General features: G+C 46.4%; 1 protein-coding gene across 1 annotated transcript in view; it reads right to left on the bottom strand.

Moving 5' to 3' along the window:
• The window catches only part of ANO4 (anoctamin 4), a 426,239-nt gene that overhangs the window by 18,954 nt on the left and 389,108 nt on the right, over positions 1 to 18,177 (bottom strand). Inside the window, exons 22-23 of the mRNA XM_044277391.1 lie at positions 1,649 to 1,746; positions 1,164 to 1,306 (exon numbers count right to left, since the gene is read on the bottom strand). Coding sequence (XP_044133326.1) covers positions 1,164 to 1,306; positions 1,649 to 1,746 — 241 coding nt within the window. The remainder of the gene's footprint in view (positions 1 to 1,163; positions 1,307 to 1,648; positions 1,747 to 18,177) is intronic.

Here is an 18,177-nt window from a genome sequence, read left to right as displayed (position 1 = left end):
TTCTGGTGCATTCAGTTTCATTTAGTTTTGTCCCCATTGACAATGAATGGGGACAAAACAGAAGCGTTTCCTCCGCTATTGAGATCCTATGACAGATCTCAATAGCTGAAAGAAAAAGCGCAGATGTGAAAGTAGCCTTACTCACATGTTTCAGAAGAAAACACAAAATGAACCATTGTGCCAAGCTCTATTACATATTGTTTCCCTAGAAACATAGCTTTTTTTTGGAGAACACACCATAGCACCTCAAGGTAGCACCATATAGTAGCCCATAAATTGTGCATGTACATTTTTACTGACCTGACCTAATTACTCTATGTTTGTACTTTACACGCTCCAGACCACAAAGAATAAATTAATTAGAGGTTATGGACACCCTTGTGGACATTTTTTTATTATGGCATTCTACTTATTTTGTGCTAAAAATCATTTTTTTCAATTGGTCTGACACATTTTTTAACAGTTTTCCCTGTACAGATTTCAGTTTCTGTGTACCCTCCATCCCAATAAGGAATTGCTCTGCCAGCAGGATACAGTATGTAGCACTTGAACTCTTGGCAGGTCATAAACACAATATAGCTCAATTCCTATCTGATAAAATTCAGTTATAATGAGTGTTTATGAGCTGTCAAGAGTTCAGATAATATGTCAATACTAATTAGTTATGTGATGGTGACTGGTGAGCCTTCTGATATGGTGGTCTATGTCTTCACACAGACCCTCTACCTCCATGTTAATAATCTCTGAACATTATGGTTGATAAGTATATTTTATATGGACATTGCACCTTTTGGAACTTTACAATGGGATTTTGCACTTGATATTATCCAGATCGCTCCTATGAGAATTGTTAAGAGTAATGTTGCCTTTTGTCATGTGGAAGACGATATGTGATTGAAGATAATATAACATTTTGAAAAGCAAGTTAAACTGGATCTGTGTGTTTCTTTTTAAGTGGACTGGTTGTAGAGTATTAGAGGACCTCTTTTATGTAGTGCAAAGCGTTTGGTTCCCAAAATATTTTTATTGAAGTAGGCCATACCAGACAATCTTGGGGACCCTACAACGTAGACAACACTCTATTTCTATTTGGAGCACTCTTCAGACAGTATCCTTGTCCATTTTTCTATTCCAACCTCCAATGACAAAGGAACTGAGCTTACTCATTTCAAGGTATTCTTCAAATAATCCATACGCATTAATGGGCTGCAAATTATAGTCTTTCTCCCACTGGGAAAAACTAGCTGTCCCATGTGCACCATGTTCTTGCCTTAATTTTCTACGTGTCCACCAATTCTGGATTAACCTAAATCGCAATCAAAGAAATGGAAATATGATTTTTTTTTTTACAACATTTTTTGAAATAATGCTTGTGTTGAACATTAATTCATGGATCACCTAATGAAAGATATTCCTAGAGCAACTGCTATACATATTAGCTATACAATTAAATTTAGAATTCAACATTTTTCTTTGCTTAATGAAATTTGAGCAAAAATTTACATGATATACAATGCACATTAACATGTAAAAATATATGATTAAAATGCCCTAGTAACTAAAGCATTTTGTCTAGCTGCTGCAGTATATGATACATGCAGTAAAAAGTCTTATGCATTGTGTGTTTCATATGTGAACTGTGACTTACGGATAGCCAAGCTCCATGAAGTTATTCAATGTTTGCTTCAGTACCATTATTATGCCCATCTGCATGCATAAGTCAATAAGGCATCCACTGGGGTGACACTGAAAATGAAATAAAAAATAAATCACTTTAATTATTTATATCACACCTTGTTTTTACAGAAAGCAAAGCTCTGGCTCGGTGCCATTTTATAGAATATTTTATGGTCCTGGTTAAATAGCAATTCCCATATACAGCCTTTTTATTGGAATTGTTCTGTATAAAAGTGGTGCTCCCTTTAACCTAATAAATATATATATATATATATATATATCGGGAGAGGCGTCTTCTCTTGTATGGAGGCTCGCGCCACTGTTCCGCGTCTGCTACTCCCCACTGCGCATGTGAGGGAGTAGCAGACGCGGAACAGTGGCGCGAGCCTCCATACAAGAGAAGACGCCTCTCCCGATATTTCTCTCCATAACTCTCTTTAAGAAGGAGTGCCGCAGTTTTTTCTGTGTTATATTGCTGGTCCTGGATCGAGGGATCACTGCGGGCACCGCTACAGCTTCAGCTGCATATTAAGGAGTGCTGCCTGACCTTTTGTTATGGATATATATATATATATATATAGTGATACTGGTTTGATAGATAGATATGGGATATATAGATATGGGATAGGAGATACATAGATAGATAGATGATAGAAAGATAGATATGAGATAGATAGATAGATAGATAGATAGATAGATAGATAGATAGATATAATATACAAACCGGATTCCAAAAAAGTTGGGACACTATACAAATCGTGAATAAAAACTGAATGCAATGATGGGGAGGTGCCAACTTCTAATATTTTATTCAGAATAGAACATAAATCACGGAACAAAAGTTTAAACTGAGAAAATGTACAATTTTAAGGGAAAAATATGTTGAATCAGAATTTCATGGTGTCAACAAATCCCCAAAAAGTTGGGACAAGGCCATTTTCACCACTGTGTGGCATCTCCCCTTCTTCTTACAACACTCAACAGACGTCTGGGGACCGAGGAGACCAGTTTCTCAAGTTTAGAAATAGGAATGCTCTCCCATTCTTGTCTAATACAGGCCTCTAACTGTTCAATCGACTTGGGCCTTCTTTGTTGCACCTTCCTCTTTATGATGCGCCAAATGTTCTCTATAGGTGAAAGATCTGGACTGCAGACTGGCTATTTCAGTACCCGGATCCTTCTCCTACGCAGCCATGATGTTGTGATTGATGCAGAATGTGGTCTGGCATTATCTTGTTGAAAAATGCAGGGTCTTCTCTGAAAGAGATGACGTGTGGATGGGAGCAGATGTTGTTCTAGAACCTGAATATATTTTTCTGCATTGATGGTGCCTTTCCAGACATGCAAGCTGCCCATGCCACACGCACTCATGCAACCCCATACCATCAGAGATGCAGGCTTCTGAACTGAGTGTTGATAACAACTTGGGTTGTCCTTGTCCTCTTTGGTCCAGATGACATGGCGTCCCAGATTTCCAAAAAGAACTTCGAACCACAGAACAGTCTTCCATTTTGCCACACTCCATTTTAAATGATCCCTGGCCCAGTGAAAACGCCTGAGCTTGTGGATCTTGCTTAGAAATGGCTTCTTCTTTGCACTGTAGAGTTTCAGCTGGCAACGGCGGATGGCATGGTGGATTGTGTTCACTGACAATGGTTTCTGGAAGTATTCCTGAGCCCATTCTGTGATTTCCTTTACAGTAGCATTCCTGTTTGTGGTGCAGTGTTGTTTAAGTGCCCGGAGATCACGGGCATCCAGTATGGTTTTACGGCCTTGACCCTTACGCACAGAGATTGTTCCAGATTCTCTGAATCTTCGGATGATGTTATGCACAGTTGATGATGATAGATGCAAAGTCTTTGCAATTTTTCGCTGGGTAACACCTTTCTGATATTGCTCCACTATCTTTCTGCGCAACATTGTGGGAATTGGTGATCCTCTACCCATCTTAGCTTCTGATAGACACTGCCACTCTGAGAAGCTCTTTTTATACCCAATCATGTTGCCAATTGACCTAATTAGTGTTAATTGGTCTTCCAGCTCTTCATTATGCTCAAATTTACTTTTTCCAGCCTCTTATTGCTACTTGTCCCAACTTTTTGGGGATTTGTTGACACCGTGAAAATTTGAATCAATGTATTTTTCTTTTAAAATGATACTTTATCATCAATCTGATTTACTCGGATTAAACGTTTGATCTGTCATCTATGTTCTATTACAAATAAAATATTGACATTTGCCATCTCCACATCATTGCATTCAGTTTTTATTCACAATTTGTTTAGTGTCCCAACTTTTTGGGAATCTGGTTTGTAGATAGATAGATAGATATGAGATATATAGATAGATATGAGATAGATAGATAGATACAGTAGATAGATAGAGCCATAAATATGATGTGGGGGTGGATACTAGTGGTAGCTATTATAGAATTATATGTGTTGTGTCTCTGTTGTATAAGGTATGATTTTTGCTGGATAGAAGGGTCATTCACCAAATGGCTGACTTTTCTGAAGCCTCCATTCTATCGCATCAGGGTGGAGTCGGGCAGGCTGGGCCTCTGCCAGCTACAAGATGAGCAAATGGACATTTCTCCTCATCATCCCGTCGTATCTAACACCTCTGGCTGCCAGGTACTAACTTCAAGGAAGCATCTGCACCCCCCTGCTAAGGCCTCTTGCACATGACCGTATTTTCATTCCCGTTCCGTTCCGGTTTTTTGGCGGACCGTATACGCAACCAGTCATTTCAATGGGTCTGCACAAAAAACAGAAGGTACTCCATGTGCATTCCGTTTTCGTATTTCCGTTCCGCAAAATCGTCCTATTAATGTGCGCATTACGGACAAGGATAGTACTGTTCTATTAGGGGCTAGCGGTTCCTTTCTGCAAAATACAGAATGCACACGGATGTCATCCGTATTTTTAGCGGATCCGTTTTTTGCGGACCACAAAATACATACAGTCGTGTGCAAGAGGCCTAAACCAGATACCGGAGGAAGGGGACTCATTTTGGAGGAAGATTTGAAAACTTTAAAACAAAGTGATTTCACTATTCAATGCCCTTCACTCCCCTTATTAATTGCCCCCCAATGGAAGAACTGGGATTTGGTTAGGTCAATGACTAGGCCGACCGGAAACTGGAAACCAATCTTAGTTCTATAAAAATGGTGCATGTACATATTTTATTTGTTACACCGCGTGGAAGTCACAGCCGAGATGGCGGGTAGCCATTTCTTCCCCTTTTCCCGGGGGAAGTTCTTATTACTGTTTTTACCCAATTATTTTACTTTTACTGTTCGTGTATGTTAAAGAATCCATAGCCTAAACGTGTGACTGTGTGATTGTTTGTGAGCAAAACGTATATACGTGTATGGTGCAATGTTTCTGACTTACTTCAAAGTCGGTGGTAGCAGGTGATGTTTGGGGTGTTGGGTCTGTGCGTGTTTGGGGGTGAGCTACACTCACTGCGGTCTGAGGGTGTGGTGTGCGTGGAGTGAGAGCTTGGAGGTAGTCTGGCCCCTGGCAGACCCGGACGCGGGTACGTACGTGACAGATAAATAGATAGATGGATAGATACATAGATAGATAGATAAATAGATAGGAGATATATAGATAGAGAGAGAGAGAGAGAGATATGAGATAGATAGACAGATATGTGATATAGATAGATAGATAGATAGATAGAAAGATATGAGATAGATAGAGAGAGATATGAGATAGATAGATATGAGGTAGATATCTATCTATCTATCTATCTCATATCTATCTATCTATCTATCTATCTATCAATCAATCAATCTCACCCAGCACAATGTACTCAGTAAAAGCCAAACAGGGTTCATGCCAAACCACCGCACCACAGATCACATCTACACCCTGCACCGCCTTATCCAGAGCCATGTGTGGACACAAAGCAGGTTTCGTGGACTTCAAAAAAGCTTTCGTGTGGCACCCTGGATTGCTCGTGAAACTATTGGAGAAGAGCAGAATAGGAGGAAAACTATACCACGTCATCAAAAGCTCCTACACCGAGAACCGATGCAGCGTGAAGGTAAATGGGAAAAGAACAGATTACTTCCAGCAAAGCAGAGGAGTCAGACAGGGCTAAAGCCTCAGTCCAACTCTCTTTAAATTTACATTAACAAGCTGGCAGCGGCTCTGGAGTCCTCCTCAACACCAGGTCTCATCCTCCATGAGTCTGAGGTGAAATTTCTCCTGTATGCGGATGACCTTCTTCTACTATAACCAACTGAGAAAGGTCTCGAAGACCAGCTAGTCATTCTGGAGAAATTCAGCACCACATGGGCCCTTCCTGTGGTGTTCCAGAGAAGGAAAACTAAGTCAGCCAGGCCCCCTACCTTCACGCTACACAACTGCCCTCTTACAGCCACCAACAGGTACACCTACCTGGGCCTGAGCAGACTGGGAGCTTCAAATCAGCCATTGAGGAGCTGAACGACAAAGCATGCAAGACCTTCTACAACATCAGAAGATGACTGTACCACCTCAAGGCACCCATGAGGGTCTGGCTTAAAATCTTTGACTCCATCATTGCACCAATCCTCCTGTATGGCAGTGAAGTCTGGGGCCCTCACACGTACCCCGACTGGTCAAGATGGTATTCCAGCCTAACAGAAATATTCCACCTGGAATTCTGTAGGCATCTCCTCCAGGTCCATTGGAGCACCTCTAACAGTACCTGTCGAGGGTACCTGGGCAGATTCCCTCTACACTTTACAATCCAGAAGAGGTTGCCATCATTCTGGGGCCATCTACATGGTAGTAGTGAAGGTTCCCATCACCATAAAGTCTTGCTACACCAAGGGATCCGAGGCAAGGCAAAACCCCAAAATCAACTTACTGTAACTCACCCCACCAGAAAATCACCCCACACCTGCTCACAAAAGCCAGGATCAGGAACACAGTAAACAAGAGACAGAAGGAATACGTCAGTGAATGGAGTAAGGAGGTCAGAGCATCCCAGAAGCTGACGGTGTACCAGAACCTGCAGAGAGATTACAAACTAGCCTCATATCTGGAGAAACTAGGGAACCCCAGAGACCGGAAAATCCAGAGCCGCTACAGACTGAGCGCCCACAGCCTCGCCATCGAATCCAGACGGCATCGACAGAGCTACATGCCTAGAGAAAGCAGTGCCACCTGGAGGCGGTGTAGGATGAGGCCAACTTCCTGATATACTGTCACAAATACTCAGCAGTGAGGGACATCCACTTTAGGAGACTCTCTGATTTACTCCCAGACTTCAGCTCCATGGAGGAGGAAGAGAAACTGCCCATCCTGGCAGAAGAAGAGAACAATGTGGATATAGCAGCACAATATATCAGTGCCTGCCACGGACTGAGCGTGATATGCCATGGACTCCTATACCCTGACCCGGGGTGGGTCCGAACCCCTTCCCCCCCCCCCCCCCATCATGATACACCACGGACTCCTATATACTGATCCCGGGTGTGTCCCCATTCCTCAAGATCCTATTTCCCACATGCTTTAGCAATACTGATGTATAATTTTAGACCTGCCAATAAAGCTTTATTGATTGATAGATAGATAGATGAAAGACAGATAGATAGATGAAAGATAGATATGAGATAGATAGACAGACAAATAGATATGAGATAGATAGATAGATTTGAGATAAATAGATAGATTTGAGATAAATAGATATGAGATAGATAGATATGAGATAAATGATATGAGATATATATCCTCCTGTATGATGGCAGCGAAGTCTGGGGCCCAGACATATACCCAGACCGGGCAAAGTGGGACTCTGGGCCAACAGAACTATTCCACCTATAACTCTGCAAACACTTTCTCCAGGTCCACAGGGGCACCTCAAACAGCGCCTGTCGAGCAGAACTGGGCAGATTCCCACTCTACTTTGCTGTCTAGAAGAGGGTGCTATCATTCAGAGCCCATCTTCATAGCAGCAGTCCCAGCTCCTACCATCACAAAGCCTTGCTACACCAAGAAGCCCCAGAAAAACAAAGCACCCTGCAACAAGTCACCCAAACCCAGCCTGCCCAAGCCACCAACCAATATAGCCTGACAAAGGGCAAAATCCAGAGGACAATACACAAGTACAAAGAGGAGTATATTAGCGTCTGGAGGAACGACATAAGAACATTCCAGAAGCTGACAGTATACCAGAGCCTGCATAGGGAGTATAAACTGGCCCCATATCTGGAGAAACTCCCCAATCCAAAAGACCAACAGATCCTGAGCCGGTACAGACTGAGCATCCACAGCCTGCTCATTGAATCCGGGCGTCACCGACAGAGGTACATGCCCAGGGAGAGCAGACTGTGCCAGCAGTGCGACCAGCAGACCGTGGAGACTGTCTGATCTCTGCCCAGACTTCAACTCCATGGAGGAGGAAGAGAGACTCTCCATACTGCTGGGGGAAGAGGAGAACACAGCCGCCACAGCAGCACAATATATTACTGCCTGCCATAGACTGAGAGGAGCCTGATATACCATGGACTCCTATACCCCCACCCTGGACGTGTCCCCATCCCCCAACCTTACCCAATTATTTCCCACTTGCTTCGGCAATGCTAAAATGTATTTAGTCCTGCCAATAAAGCTGATTTGATTTATATAGATATGAGATAGATAAATAGATAGATAGACATAAGAGAGATAGATAGATATGAGATAGAGAGATAGATAGATATGAGATAGATAGATAGTGTGGGGATTCGCTCTGGTAGTTAGGACTAGCGGATGCAGTATAGAGGCAAAGTACACAGTTCTTGAATCAAACAGCAGTATTTATTCGCACATTGGTGTATAACAATACAGATAAGGTGTATCACAAAACGCAGGTGGCCCATAAACAATAAAAGTCACCTTTTCTCCTGGGTGTTAATTCACACCCTGTTAGCAGTTCAGCCTCATCAAGTCCATAGGCGGCCTGTTCTCCTTTAGAGGGGCCTGAATCCTCCAGCCCGGCTCAAACCTCAAATCCCAGCACTGCCCTCAGTTCACAGCACACAGACTCCTGAGGTCCACTGTCAGAGGGAGGTAAATCCACCCCAACTGGCAGTGCTGGTTGTTTTTTTTGCCTGGCATGGAACATGGGGAGTAGTCACCCACCCAGCACTTTGACTACTCCCAGTAAGAGCAGTCCCAGATCAGCTATGACAGCCATGCTAAATCTCAAGGTGTCAATTAGCAATAGCTGCTGCTGACACATAAAATACCGGCTCTTACTTCACCGAGGCCAGGAACCTCAGTGACACATATCTTCCATCCACGATGATTCCAGGTACCTTCTTACATCCCACCTTACATATAGTATACCCGGGACAGGGCATCTACGTTTCCCTGCAACCAGCCTGCCCTGTGTTTCACAGAGAACTTAAAGTTCTGTATGGACAGGAACCACCTGGTGACTCAGGCATTTCTCTCTTTGGCCTGGCTTATCCACTTTAGAGTGGAGTGGCAGGTCACCAGGCGGAACTTTCTCCCCAACAAATAGTAGCGGAGAGACTCAAGTGCACACTTGATAGCCAGGCACTCTCTCTCCACTATACTATACCTGTTTTCGGCTGGGGTGAGCTTGCGGCTTAAAAAGACAATGGGATGCTCCTCCCCGTTGACTTTCTGAGAGAGTACAGCACCGAGGCCTACTTCGGAGGCATCTGTCTGTACCAAAAAGTCTCTATTGAAGTCGGGCATCACCAAAACCGGTGAACCGCACAGGACCGACTTCAAAGTGGAAAAAGCCTCTTTCGCCCGCTCATCCCAGCGAACCATCATTGATTTTCGTCCTTTCAAGAGCTCTGTCAAGGGCGCGGCTATAGTGGCAAAGTGGGGAACAAATCTCATGTAATAGCCTATCATTTCTAGTACAGATTGATAATTAGACTGGAGTGATAGCCAGTCATCACAGTGATCAAAATATGGCACCCATACGTATTGTAAATATATCTGATGAGTGGGGTTACCTTTAAAAATAACTTTTCTTAGTCAATGGTTTAAAATGATAGGCCCAACAATTTGACTATAAATTACATACATCAGTAGTAATACACCACCAAAATGAAAATGGTAGAGGATAGGGGCAAGTATGTGGTGTGAACACTTGCAAAGAGGGTGAGTTTATGAAACATAGGGATACAAATAATGAGGGAGACAGATGCTGGGTCTCTTCCCCTAGTCTATCCCTATGTTCTAACTCAAAATACAACCCTCACTGTTTTGTCCCTTGGTGTCCCTTGCAAGCAGTGATAGTGACTGCCCAGCTTCGTCGGAATACAAAGGTATCACTCACCAAAGGACATTCAGATCGTAAACAATTGAAACCGTTCCGACGCTTTTCACTGGCAGTCAGCCAGGTCATCAGGGGACCAATATATACAACAGGATACACAAATGTGCACAATGGACAAAAGTCCAAATCACGGCGCTTCCAGGTATGCTGGAGCCAGCCAGGAATAAGCAGTATTGCAAATAGAACTAATACTTAGCTTTCCAAGTGCACCAATTCATGGTCCGCTCCTCTCCTGCGTATGGCAGTGATGGCAGCGAGTGCCCGTGTTAGTGTTCTTTTAAAGCAGCGCAGGCTTGAATAAGTCTGCCCCCAGGATCACATGATCGGTCACGCGGGTCGTGACATCACTGGTCACGAGTTACCCGCGTCACTGAAAGAAGTAACATGATCGGGACTCACACTGAAGGTGTGTCGGTATTGCCCTATGTCCCTTTCCTACTTTAGAAAAGGGTAAGTCGGGCAGTGTAAAGGGGCGGAGGTATGGGAGTGGGGAATTAAAGAGATGGGCTGGCTCAAATACCCCAATCAACCATAGACAATGGCAATATTAGCCAGGCAAGGTGCGTCACTATCTATGGGGTCACAGACGGCGCTACCTAGGTATTTAATCAGCAGGTTCAATGGACAAATTATTATTATTTTCCATATATTACTTTTCACTGTCCTTGTGTCTCCTGTTGATAAGTTCCCCTTGTGTGTGTAATACTCACAAGGTTCTATTTGCCGTAATAGATTGATCATTCTTGGGTTTGAATAATAAAGATGTTATCTGTTCACCTAAATCCTTTAACTTTATTTGTCCATTGAACCTGCTGATTAAATACCTGATTAAATACCTAGCGCCGTAGTGTCCATTAGCCTTTGGAAAGTGGCGCGGGCGCCATGCAGACCAAAGGGTAACACCTTATACTGGTACAGCCCCTCTAGTGTGATGAAGGACGTTTTCTCTTTTGCAGTCTCCATTATGGGTACCTGCCAGTACCCTTTGGTGAGGTCCAAAACAGAAAAATACCAGGCTTGTCCTAACCTCTCAATCAGCTCGTCTACCCGGGGCATGGGATACGCGTCAAACTTAGATACCTCGTTCAATTTTCGAAAATCGGTACAAAACCGCAATGTCTCGTCCGGTTTGGCTATCAGTACTATAGGGCTGGCCCACTCACTTCTAGACTCCTCGATGACATCTAGTTGCAGCATTAGTTGTTCTTCCTCAGAGATGGCCTGTCGCCGAGCATCGGGTACCCGTTATGGTTTCAAACGTATTTTGGCATGAGGCTCAGTGACAATGTCATGCTGGAAGTGCATTATGGAAGTGCGTCCAGGGAGGTTTGAGAACACATCCGTGTTCCTGCTGACGAACTCCCAGGCCTTCTGAGTCTGTTTAGAGGAGAGGCTGTCAGCAATCTTCATTGTGGCAACCGCTTCCCTTACATCAGACTTAGGGGCCGGAACCTCTCCCCCTAGAAAACTCGGCCGCAGGCTATCATCAGTACTGGTCTCCCTATCCTTCCATGGTTTGAGTAAATTGCCCTGGCTGGTGTACCTTGTAATTTACTTCTCCAACCTTTTCGAGTACCTCGTAGGGTCCCTGCCACCTAGCCAATAACTTACTGTCCACTTTCGGTACCAGAACCAAAACCTGATTTCCCAGGTTAAAGATCTGGACCCGAGCTTGCCGATTATACACCCGACTTTGAGCTCGCTGAGCTGCCTCCATATGTTCCTTTACCAGCGGCAACACCGTTTCCATACGTTCCTGCATCTGGGTGACGTATTCAACAACACTTTTTTTTATGGTGTGGGTTGTTGCTCCCACTCTTTGGCTATGTCCAAAAGACCATGTGGATGTCTGCCATATAGTAGTTCAAAGGGCGAGAACCCAGTAGAGGCCTGGGGCACTTTTCACACTGCGAACATAAGATAGGGCAGAAGGAGGGCCCATTTTGCGGGTGATAGACGGATGTCTGTATCTGTTTGATATTCAGCAACTTACAGAGCTCCCGCATGACCTTGGACATAAAAGAAGTCCCCTGGTCAGTCAGAACCTCTTTGCAGGGCCGTTTAAAGGAATTTGGGGGCCCCAAGCAAAATAGACATGGAGGCCCCCCCCCTCCCGCTGACAGCCGCTAGCGACTTTTCCCTCTGGCAGGGCGACCTGTCAATCAGGTGACGTCACAATACGCCTGTTGTAACTGTAAACACAGCGCTCCTGTCCGTGCCCCGGTCAGTCCCTCATCCCTTCACCTACCGTTCCCTCCGGGCTCTGTTGCCCCTGCACACGCCGGGCCACCTACCTGCAGTGCAGACCTCATCCCACTAGAACCTATCAATACAAGACAATTCATTGAGAAGCGCCGGGCAGGTGACGTCATGTCCCCAGTAGCAGCGCCTCGTCCAATGTGCTTGCGAGCTGGGGGAAGACAAGTGGATATTAACCCCTCCGCTGCCGGCAGAGATGAAGAAGGGGGGGGGGGGGTTGCCCGTTAAACTGGCTGCAACAGCACCTATTATAAAAGGTGCCGTTCCCCGGAGACCGGGATGGAGAGCACAGGTACCGGAGCCCGGCTCCGCTCTCAGCCCGTGCACACAGTGGACTGCGGCAGCTTAGCTCAGGCAGTGCCCGGCGCTATGTACACAGCAATAACAGAGCAGAGAGTGGCGGCGGGATGACACTTACTGGGGGGAAGCCCAATGATAGGGAGCCGGCTGTCCAATGGTAACATCCAGTGGCCCGAGTCTGTCCTCTCTCTCCGGGCAGACGCAGCTCGCCGCCGGCCGCCGTGGTAACCAGGTGTGCTGCAGCCGCCTGAGGCTCTCTATAGAGCGCTCAGGCGGCTGCAGCCTTAAAGGAAGCAAAGCAAGCACTGGGGCTTGGGGCCCTGGGCCAGCTCGGGGCCCCAAGCAATTGCTTGTTTTGCCTGTCTGTTAGCGACGGGCCTGCCTCTTTGGGTATCCCCACTCGGGAAAACATCTCTATTAACTATCTGTAAAGAATAAATCAAGGCAACTGGACTTACTGTAGATTTCTTGAAAACGTTTCACTTGTTTTTCCAACAAACTTTCTCAGAATTGAGAAAGCTCATTGGAAGAAAGAGTGAAACGTTTTAAAGAAATCTACAGTAAGTCCAGTTGCCTTGATTTATTCTTTACATATATACCATGACCTGGATAAATGAGAACCTTTACAGACATCTCCATTATCTCTTTTGCTATGAGTTTGGCTGATGTATGTCACAGTGGCACCGCCTCTGGGCACGGAGTGGCGTAGTCCAGGACGACCAAGATGTGTTGGTGCCCCCTAGCAGACTTCGGTACTGGGCCTACGGGATCCATAGAGATTTTCTTCAAATGGTACCTTGATAATCGGGAGGGGCACTAAGGGTCTGTGGAACAGGTGCTGGGGGCTAGTGGTTTGGCAGGTCGGGCAAGACTTACAAAAGTCATCCACCTCTCTAAAGACACTGGGCCAGTAAAACCGTTGTAGTATTCAGTCCTGTGTCTTCTGCAGTCCCAGATGGCCCCCGAGAACATGTTGGTGGGCTAACTCTAACACAAATTTTCGATGGACCCCGGGCACCACCAACTGTTCAACAGGTTCACCCCGCAGCTGGTTTACCCGATATAGCATATTCTGGTGGACCACAAAACGGGGAAACTTCAACTCGGCCCCAGGTTGTTGGGGTACACCATCAAGTCTTACCACATTCCCCCAGGCCTGGGATAGGGTTACATCTCGGCGTTGGGCTGTACCGGAATTCTCCCCGGAGACGTTGAGGTCTGCCAACCCAGGACCCGGTGGCAACTCCTCCACGTCTCCCACTATTATCCTATGCGGGTTGTCACCCCCTCATCCACCGAAGTGGCGGTCACCCCTTCTGCTTGCCCTTTGGCCTCAGGTTCCAAGGGTTCTGGCCCCCTGAACAAGGCCAATCTCCTGGGCTAATTCCTGTCTCATCATTATCCTTAACTCTCACAACCGGCCATAGGGCAGGGAAACCTGGAAAGTCTCTCTGAATTTATTTATGAGATTTGTGGTGACTGCCACTTCGTGGATCTACCTGCCGGCCACCGTGATAAGAGACACCAGCTCAGTGGGGTAGTCTTTCAAGTCTCCATGAATGCACATCACCCCAACTTTCTGGCCAGTATACTCAGCGGACCGCACCAGGGTAGCCCTTACCAGGGTCACCAAGCTCCCTAAGTCCATCAGCGCCTCAGCTTGAGTGTCTCCCACTTCCCCCTAGCACAAGTGGTCTAGAGAATCTGGGGTACCTGTGGCACACGATTTCCTAGCATATAGCGATTTTCGGTAACAACAATTACTGTCCATGGAATCAACCCGATGAGGACACTCAGCCCTGGTGTGGCCAGGTTCCTGACACTGCCAGCAGATTAACTGGGTCTGGCCCATACGGGGAACCTCCTGGGGGGCTTTCATTGGCTCATACCGGTGGGCCTGGGATGGAAAGTTCTGGAGTTTGCCTGCTCTCCTCCCAAAAGAACCCCCCTTGAGATTCTTGGTGGCCTCATAGCGTTCCACTAGGTCCACCATTTCCAAGGCATTTCCAGGAGATACCTGGCCGATCCAGTGCTGGAGAGGGGGTGGCAGTGCCCTCCAGAATATGTCAGCCAATAGTCTACCCAGCATAGTCGTCGGACTGAGCACATCAGGTTGTAGCTAGAGTTGAGCGAACACCTGGATGTTCGGGTTCGAGAAGTTCGGCCGAACATCCCGGAAATGTTCGGGTTCGGGATCCGAACCCGATCCGAACTTCGTCCCGAACCCGAACCCCATTGAAGTCAATGGGGACCCGAACTTTTCGGCACTAAAAAGGCTGTAAAACAGCCCAGGAAAGAGCTAGAGGGCTGCAAAAGGCAGCAACATGTAGGTAAATCCCCTGCAAACAAATGTGGATAGGGAAATGAATTAAAATAAAAATTAAATAAATAAAAATTAACCAAAATCAATTGGAGAGAGGTTCCATAGCAGAGAATCTGGCTTCCCGTCACCCACCACTGGAACAGTCCATTCTCAGATATTTAGGCCCCGGCACCCAGGCAGAGGAGAGAGGTCCCGTAACAGAGAATCTGTCTTCATGTCAGCAGAGATTGAGTCTGCATGTCATAGCAGAGAATGAGGCTTCACGTCAGCCACCACTGCAACAGTCCATTGGCATATATTTAGGCCCAGCACCCAGGCAGAGGAGGGAGGTCCCGTAACAGAGAATCTGTCTTCATGTCAGCAGAGAATTAGTCTGCATGTCATAGCAGAGAATGAGGCTTCACGTCAGCCACCACTGCAACAGTCCATTGGCATATATTTAGGCCCAGCACACACACAGGCAGAGGAGAGAGGTCCCGTAACAGAGAATCTGGCTTCATGTCAGCAGAGAATCAGTCTGCATGTCATAGCAGAGAATGAGGCTTCACGTCAGCCACCACTGCAACAGTCCATTGGCATATATTTAGGCCCAGCACACACACAGGCAGAGGAGAGAGGTCCCGTAACAGAGAATCTGGCTTCATGTCAGCAGAGAATCAGTCTGCATGTCATAGCAGAGAATGAGGCTTCACGTCAGCCACCACTGCAACAGTCCATTGGCATATATTTAGGCCCAGCACCCAGGCAGAGGAGGGAGGTCCCGTAACAGAGAATCTGTCTTCATGTCAGCAGAGAATTAGTCTGCATGTCATAGCAGAGAATGAGGCTTCACGTCAGCCACCACTGCAACAGTCCATTGGCATATATTTAGGCCCAGCACACACACAGGCAGAGGAGAGAGGTCCCGTAACAGAGAATCTGGCTTCATGTCAGCAGAGAATCAGTCTGCATGTCATAGCAGAGAATGAGGCTTCACGTCAGCCACCACTGCAACAGTCCATTGGCATATATTTAGGCCCAGCACACACACAGGCAGAGGAGAGAGGTCCCGTAACAGAGAATCTGGCTTCATGTCAGCAGAGAATCAGTCTGCATGTCATAGCAGAGAATGAGGCTTCACGTCAGCCACCACTGCAACAGTCCATTGGCATATATTTAGGCCCAGCACCCAGGCAGAGGAGGGAGGTCCCGTAACAGAGAATCTGTCTTCATGTCAGCAGAGAATTAGTCTGCATGTCATAGCAGAGAATGAGGCTTCACGTCAGCCACCACTGCAACAGTCCATTGGCATATATTTAGGCCCAGCACCCAGGCAGAGGAGGGAGGTCCCGTAACAGAGAATCTGTCTTCATGTCAGCAGAGAATTAGTCTGCATGTCATAGCAGAGAATGAGGCTTCACGTCAGCCACCACTGGAACAGTCCATTCTCAGATATTTAGGCCCCGGCACCCAGGCAGAGGAGAGAGGTCCCGTAACAGAGAATCTGTCTTCATGTCAGCAGAGAATTAGTCTGCATGTCATAGCAGAGAATGAGGCTTCACGTCAGCCACCACTGCAACAGTCCATTGGCATATATTTAGGCCCAGCACCCAGGCAGAGGAGAGAGGTCCCGTAACAGACAATCTGGCTTCATGTCAGCAGAGAATCAGTCTTCATATCATAGCAGAGAATCAGGCTTCACGTCACCCACCACTGTAAGAGTCAATTTTCATAAATTTAGGCCCAGAACCCAGGCAGAGGAGAAAGGTCCCGTAACAGACAATCTGGCTTCATGTCAGCAGAGAATCAGTCTTCATATCATAGCAGAGAATCAGGCTTCACGTCACCCACCACTGTAAGAGTCAATTTTCATAAATTTAGGCCCAGAACCCAGGCAGAGGAGAAAGGTCCCGTAACAGACAATCTGGCTTCATGTCAGCAGAGAATCAGTCTTCATATCATAGCAGAGAATCAGGCTTCACGTCACCCACCACTGTAAGAGTCAATTTTCATAAATTTAGGCCCAGAACCCAGGCAGAGGAGAAAGGTCCCGTAACAGACAATCTGGCTTCATGTCAGCAGAGAATCAGTCTTCATATCATAGCAGAGAATCAGGCTTCACGTCACCCACCACTGTAAGAGTCAATTTTCATAAATTTAGGCCCAGAACCCAGGCAGAGGAGAAAGGTCCCGTAACAGACAATCTGGCTTCATGTCAGCAGAGAATCAGTCTTCATATCATAGCAGAGAATCAGGCTTCACGTCACCCACCACTGTAAGAGTCAATTTTCATAAATTTAGGCCCAGAACCCAGGCAGAGGAGAAAGGTCCCGTAACAGACAATCTGGCTTCATGTCAGCAGAGAATCAGTCTTCATATCATAGCAGAGAATCAGGCTTCACGTCACCCACCACTGTAAGAGTCAATTTTCATAAATTTAGGCCCAGAACCCAGGTAGAGGAGAAAGGTCCCGTAACAGACAATCTGGCTTCATGACAGCAGAGAATCAGTCTGCATGTCATAGCAGAGAATCAGGCTTCACGTCAGCCACCACTGCAACAGTCCATTGTCATAAATTTAGGCCCAGCACCCAGGCAGAGGAGAGAGGTCCCGTAACAGACAATCTGGCTTCATGTCAGCAGAGAATTAGTCTGCATGTCATAGCAGAGAATCAGGCTTCATGTCAGCCACCACTGCAACAGTCCATTGGCATATATTTAGGCCTAGCACACAGGCAGAGGAGAGGTTCATTCAACTTTGGGTAGCATCGCAATATAATGGTAAAATGAAAATAAAAATAGGATTGAATGAGGAAGTGCCCTGGAGTCCAATAATATATGGTTATGGGGAGGTAGTTAATGTCTAATCTGGACAAGGGACGGACAGGTCCTGTGGGATCCATGCCTGGTTCATTTTTATGAACGTCAGCTTGTCCACATTGGCTGTAGACAGGCGGCTGCGTTTGTCTGTAATGACGCCCCCTGCCGTGCTGAATACACGTTCAGACAAAACGCTGGCTGCCGGGCAGGCCAGCACCTCCAAGGCATAAAAGGCTAGCTCTGGCCACGTGGACAATTTAGAGACCCAGAAGTTGAATGGGGCCGAACCATCAGTCAGTACGTGGAGGGGTGTGCACACGTACTGTTCCACCATGTTAGTAAAATGTTGCCTCCTGCTAACACGTTGCGTATCAGGTGGTGGTGCAGTTAGCTGTGGCGTGTTGACAAAAGTTTTCCACATCTCTGCCATGCTAACCCTGCCCTCAGAGGAGCTGGCCGTGACACAGCTGCCTTGGCGACCTCTTGCTCCTCCTCTGCCTTGGCCTTGGGCTTCCACTT

This window comes from Bufo gargarizans, chromosome 2 (assembly GCF_014858855.1).
Source record: "Bufo gargarizans isolate SCDJY-AF-19 chromosome 2, ASM1485885v1, whole genome shotgun sequence".
NCBI lineage: Eukaryota > Metazoa > Chordata > Amphibia > Anura > Bufonidae > Bufo > Bufo gargarizans.
This window is presented reverse-complemented; position numbering and strand designations above follow the sequence as displayed.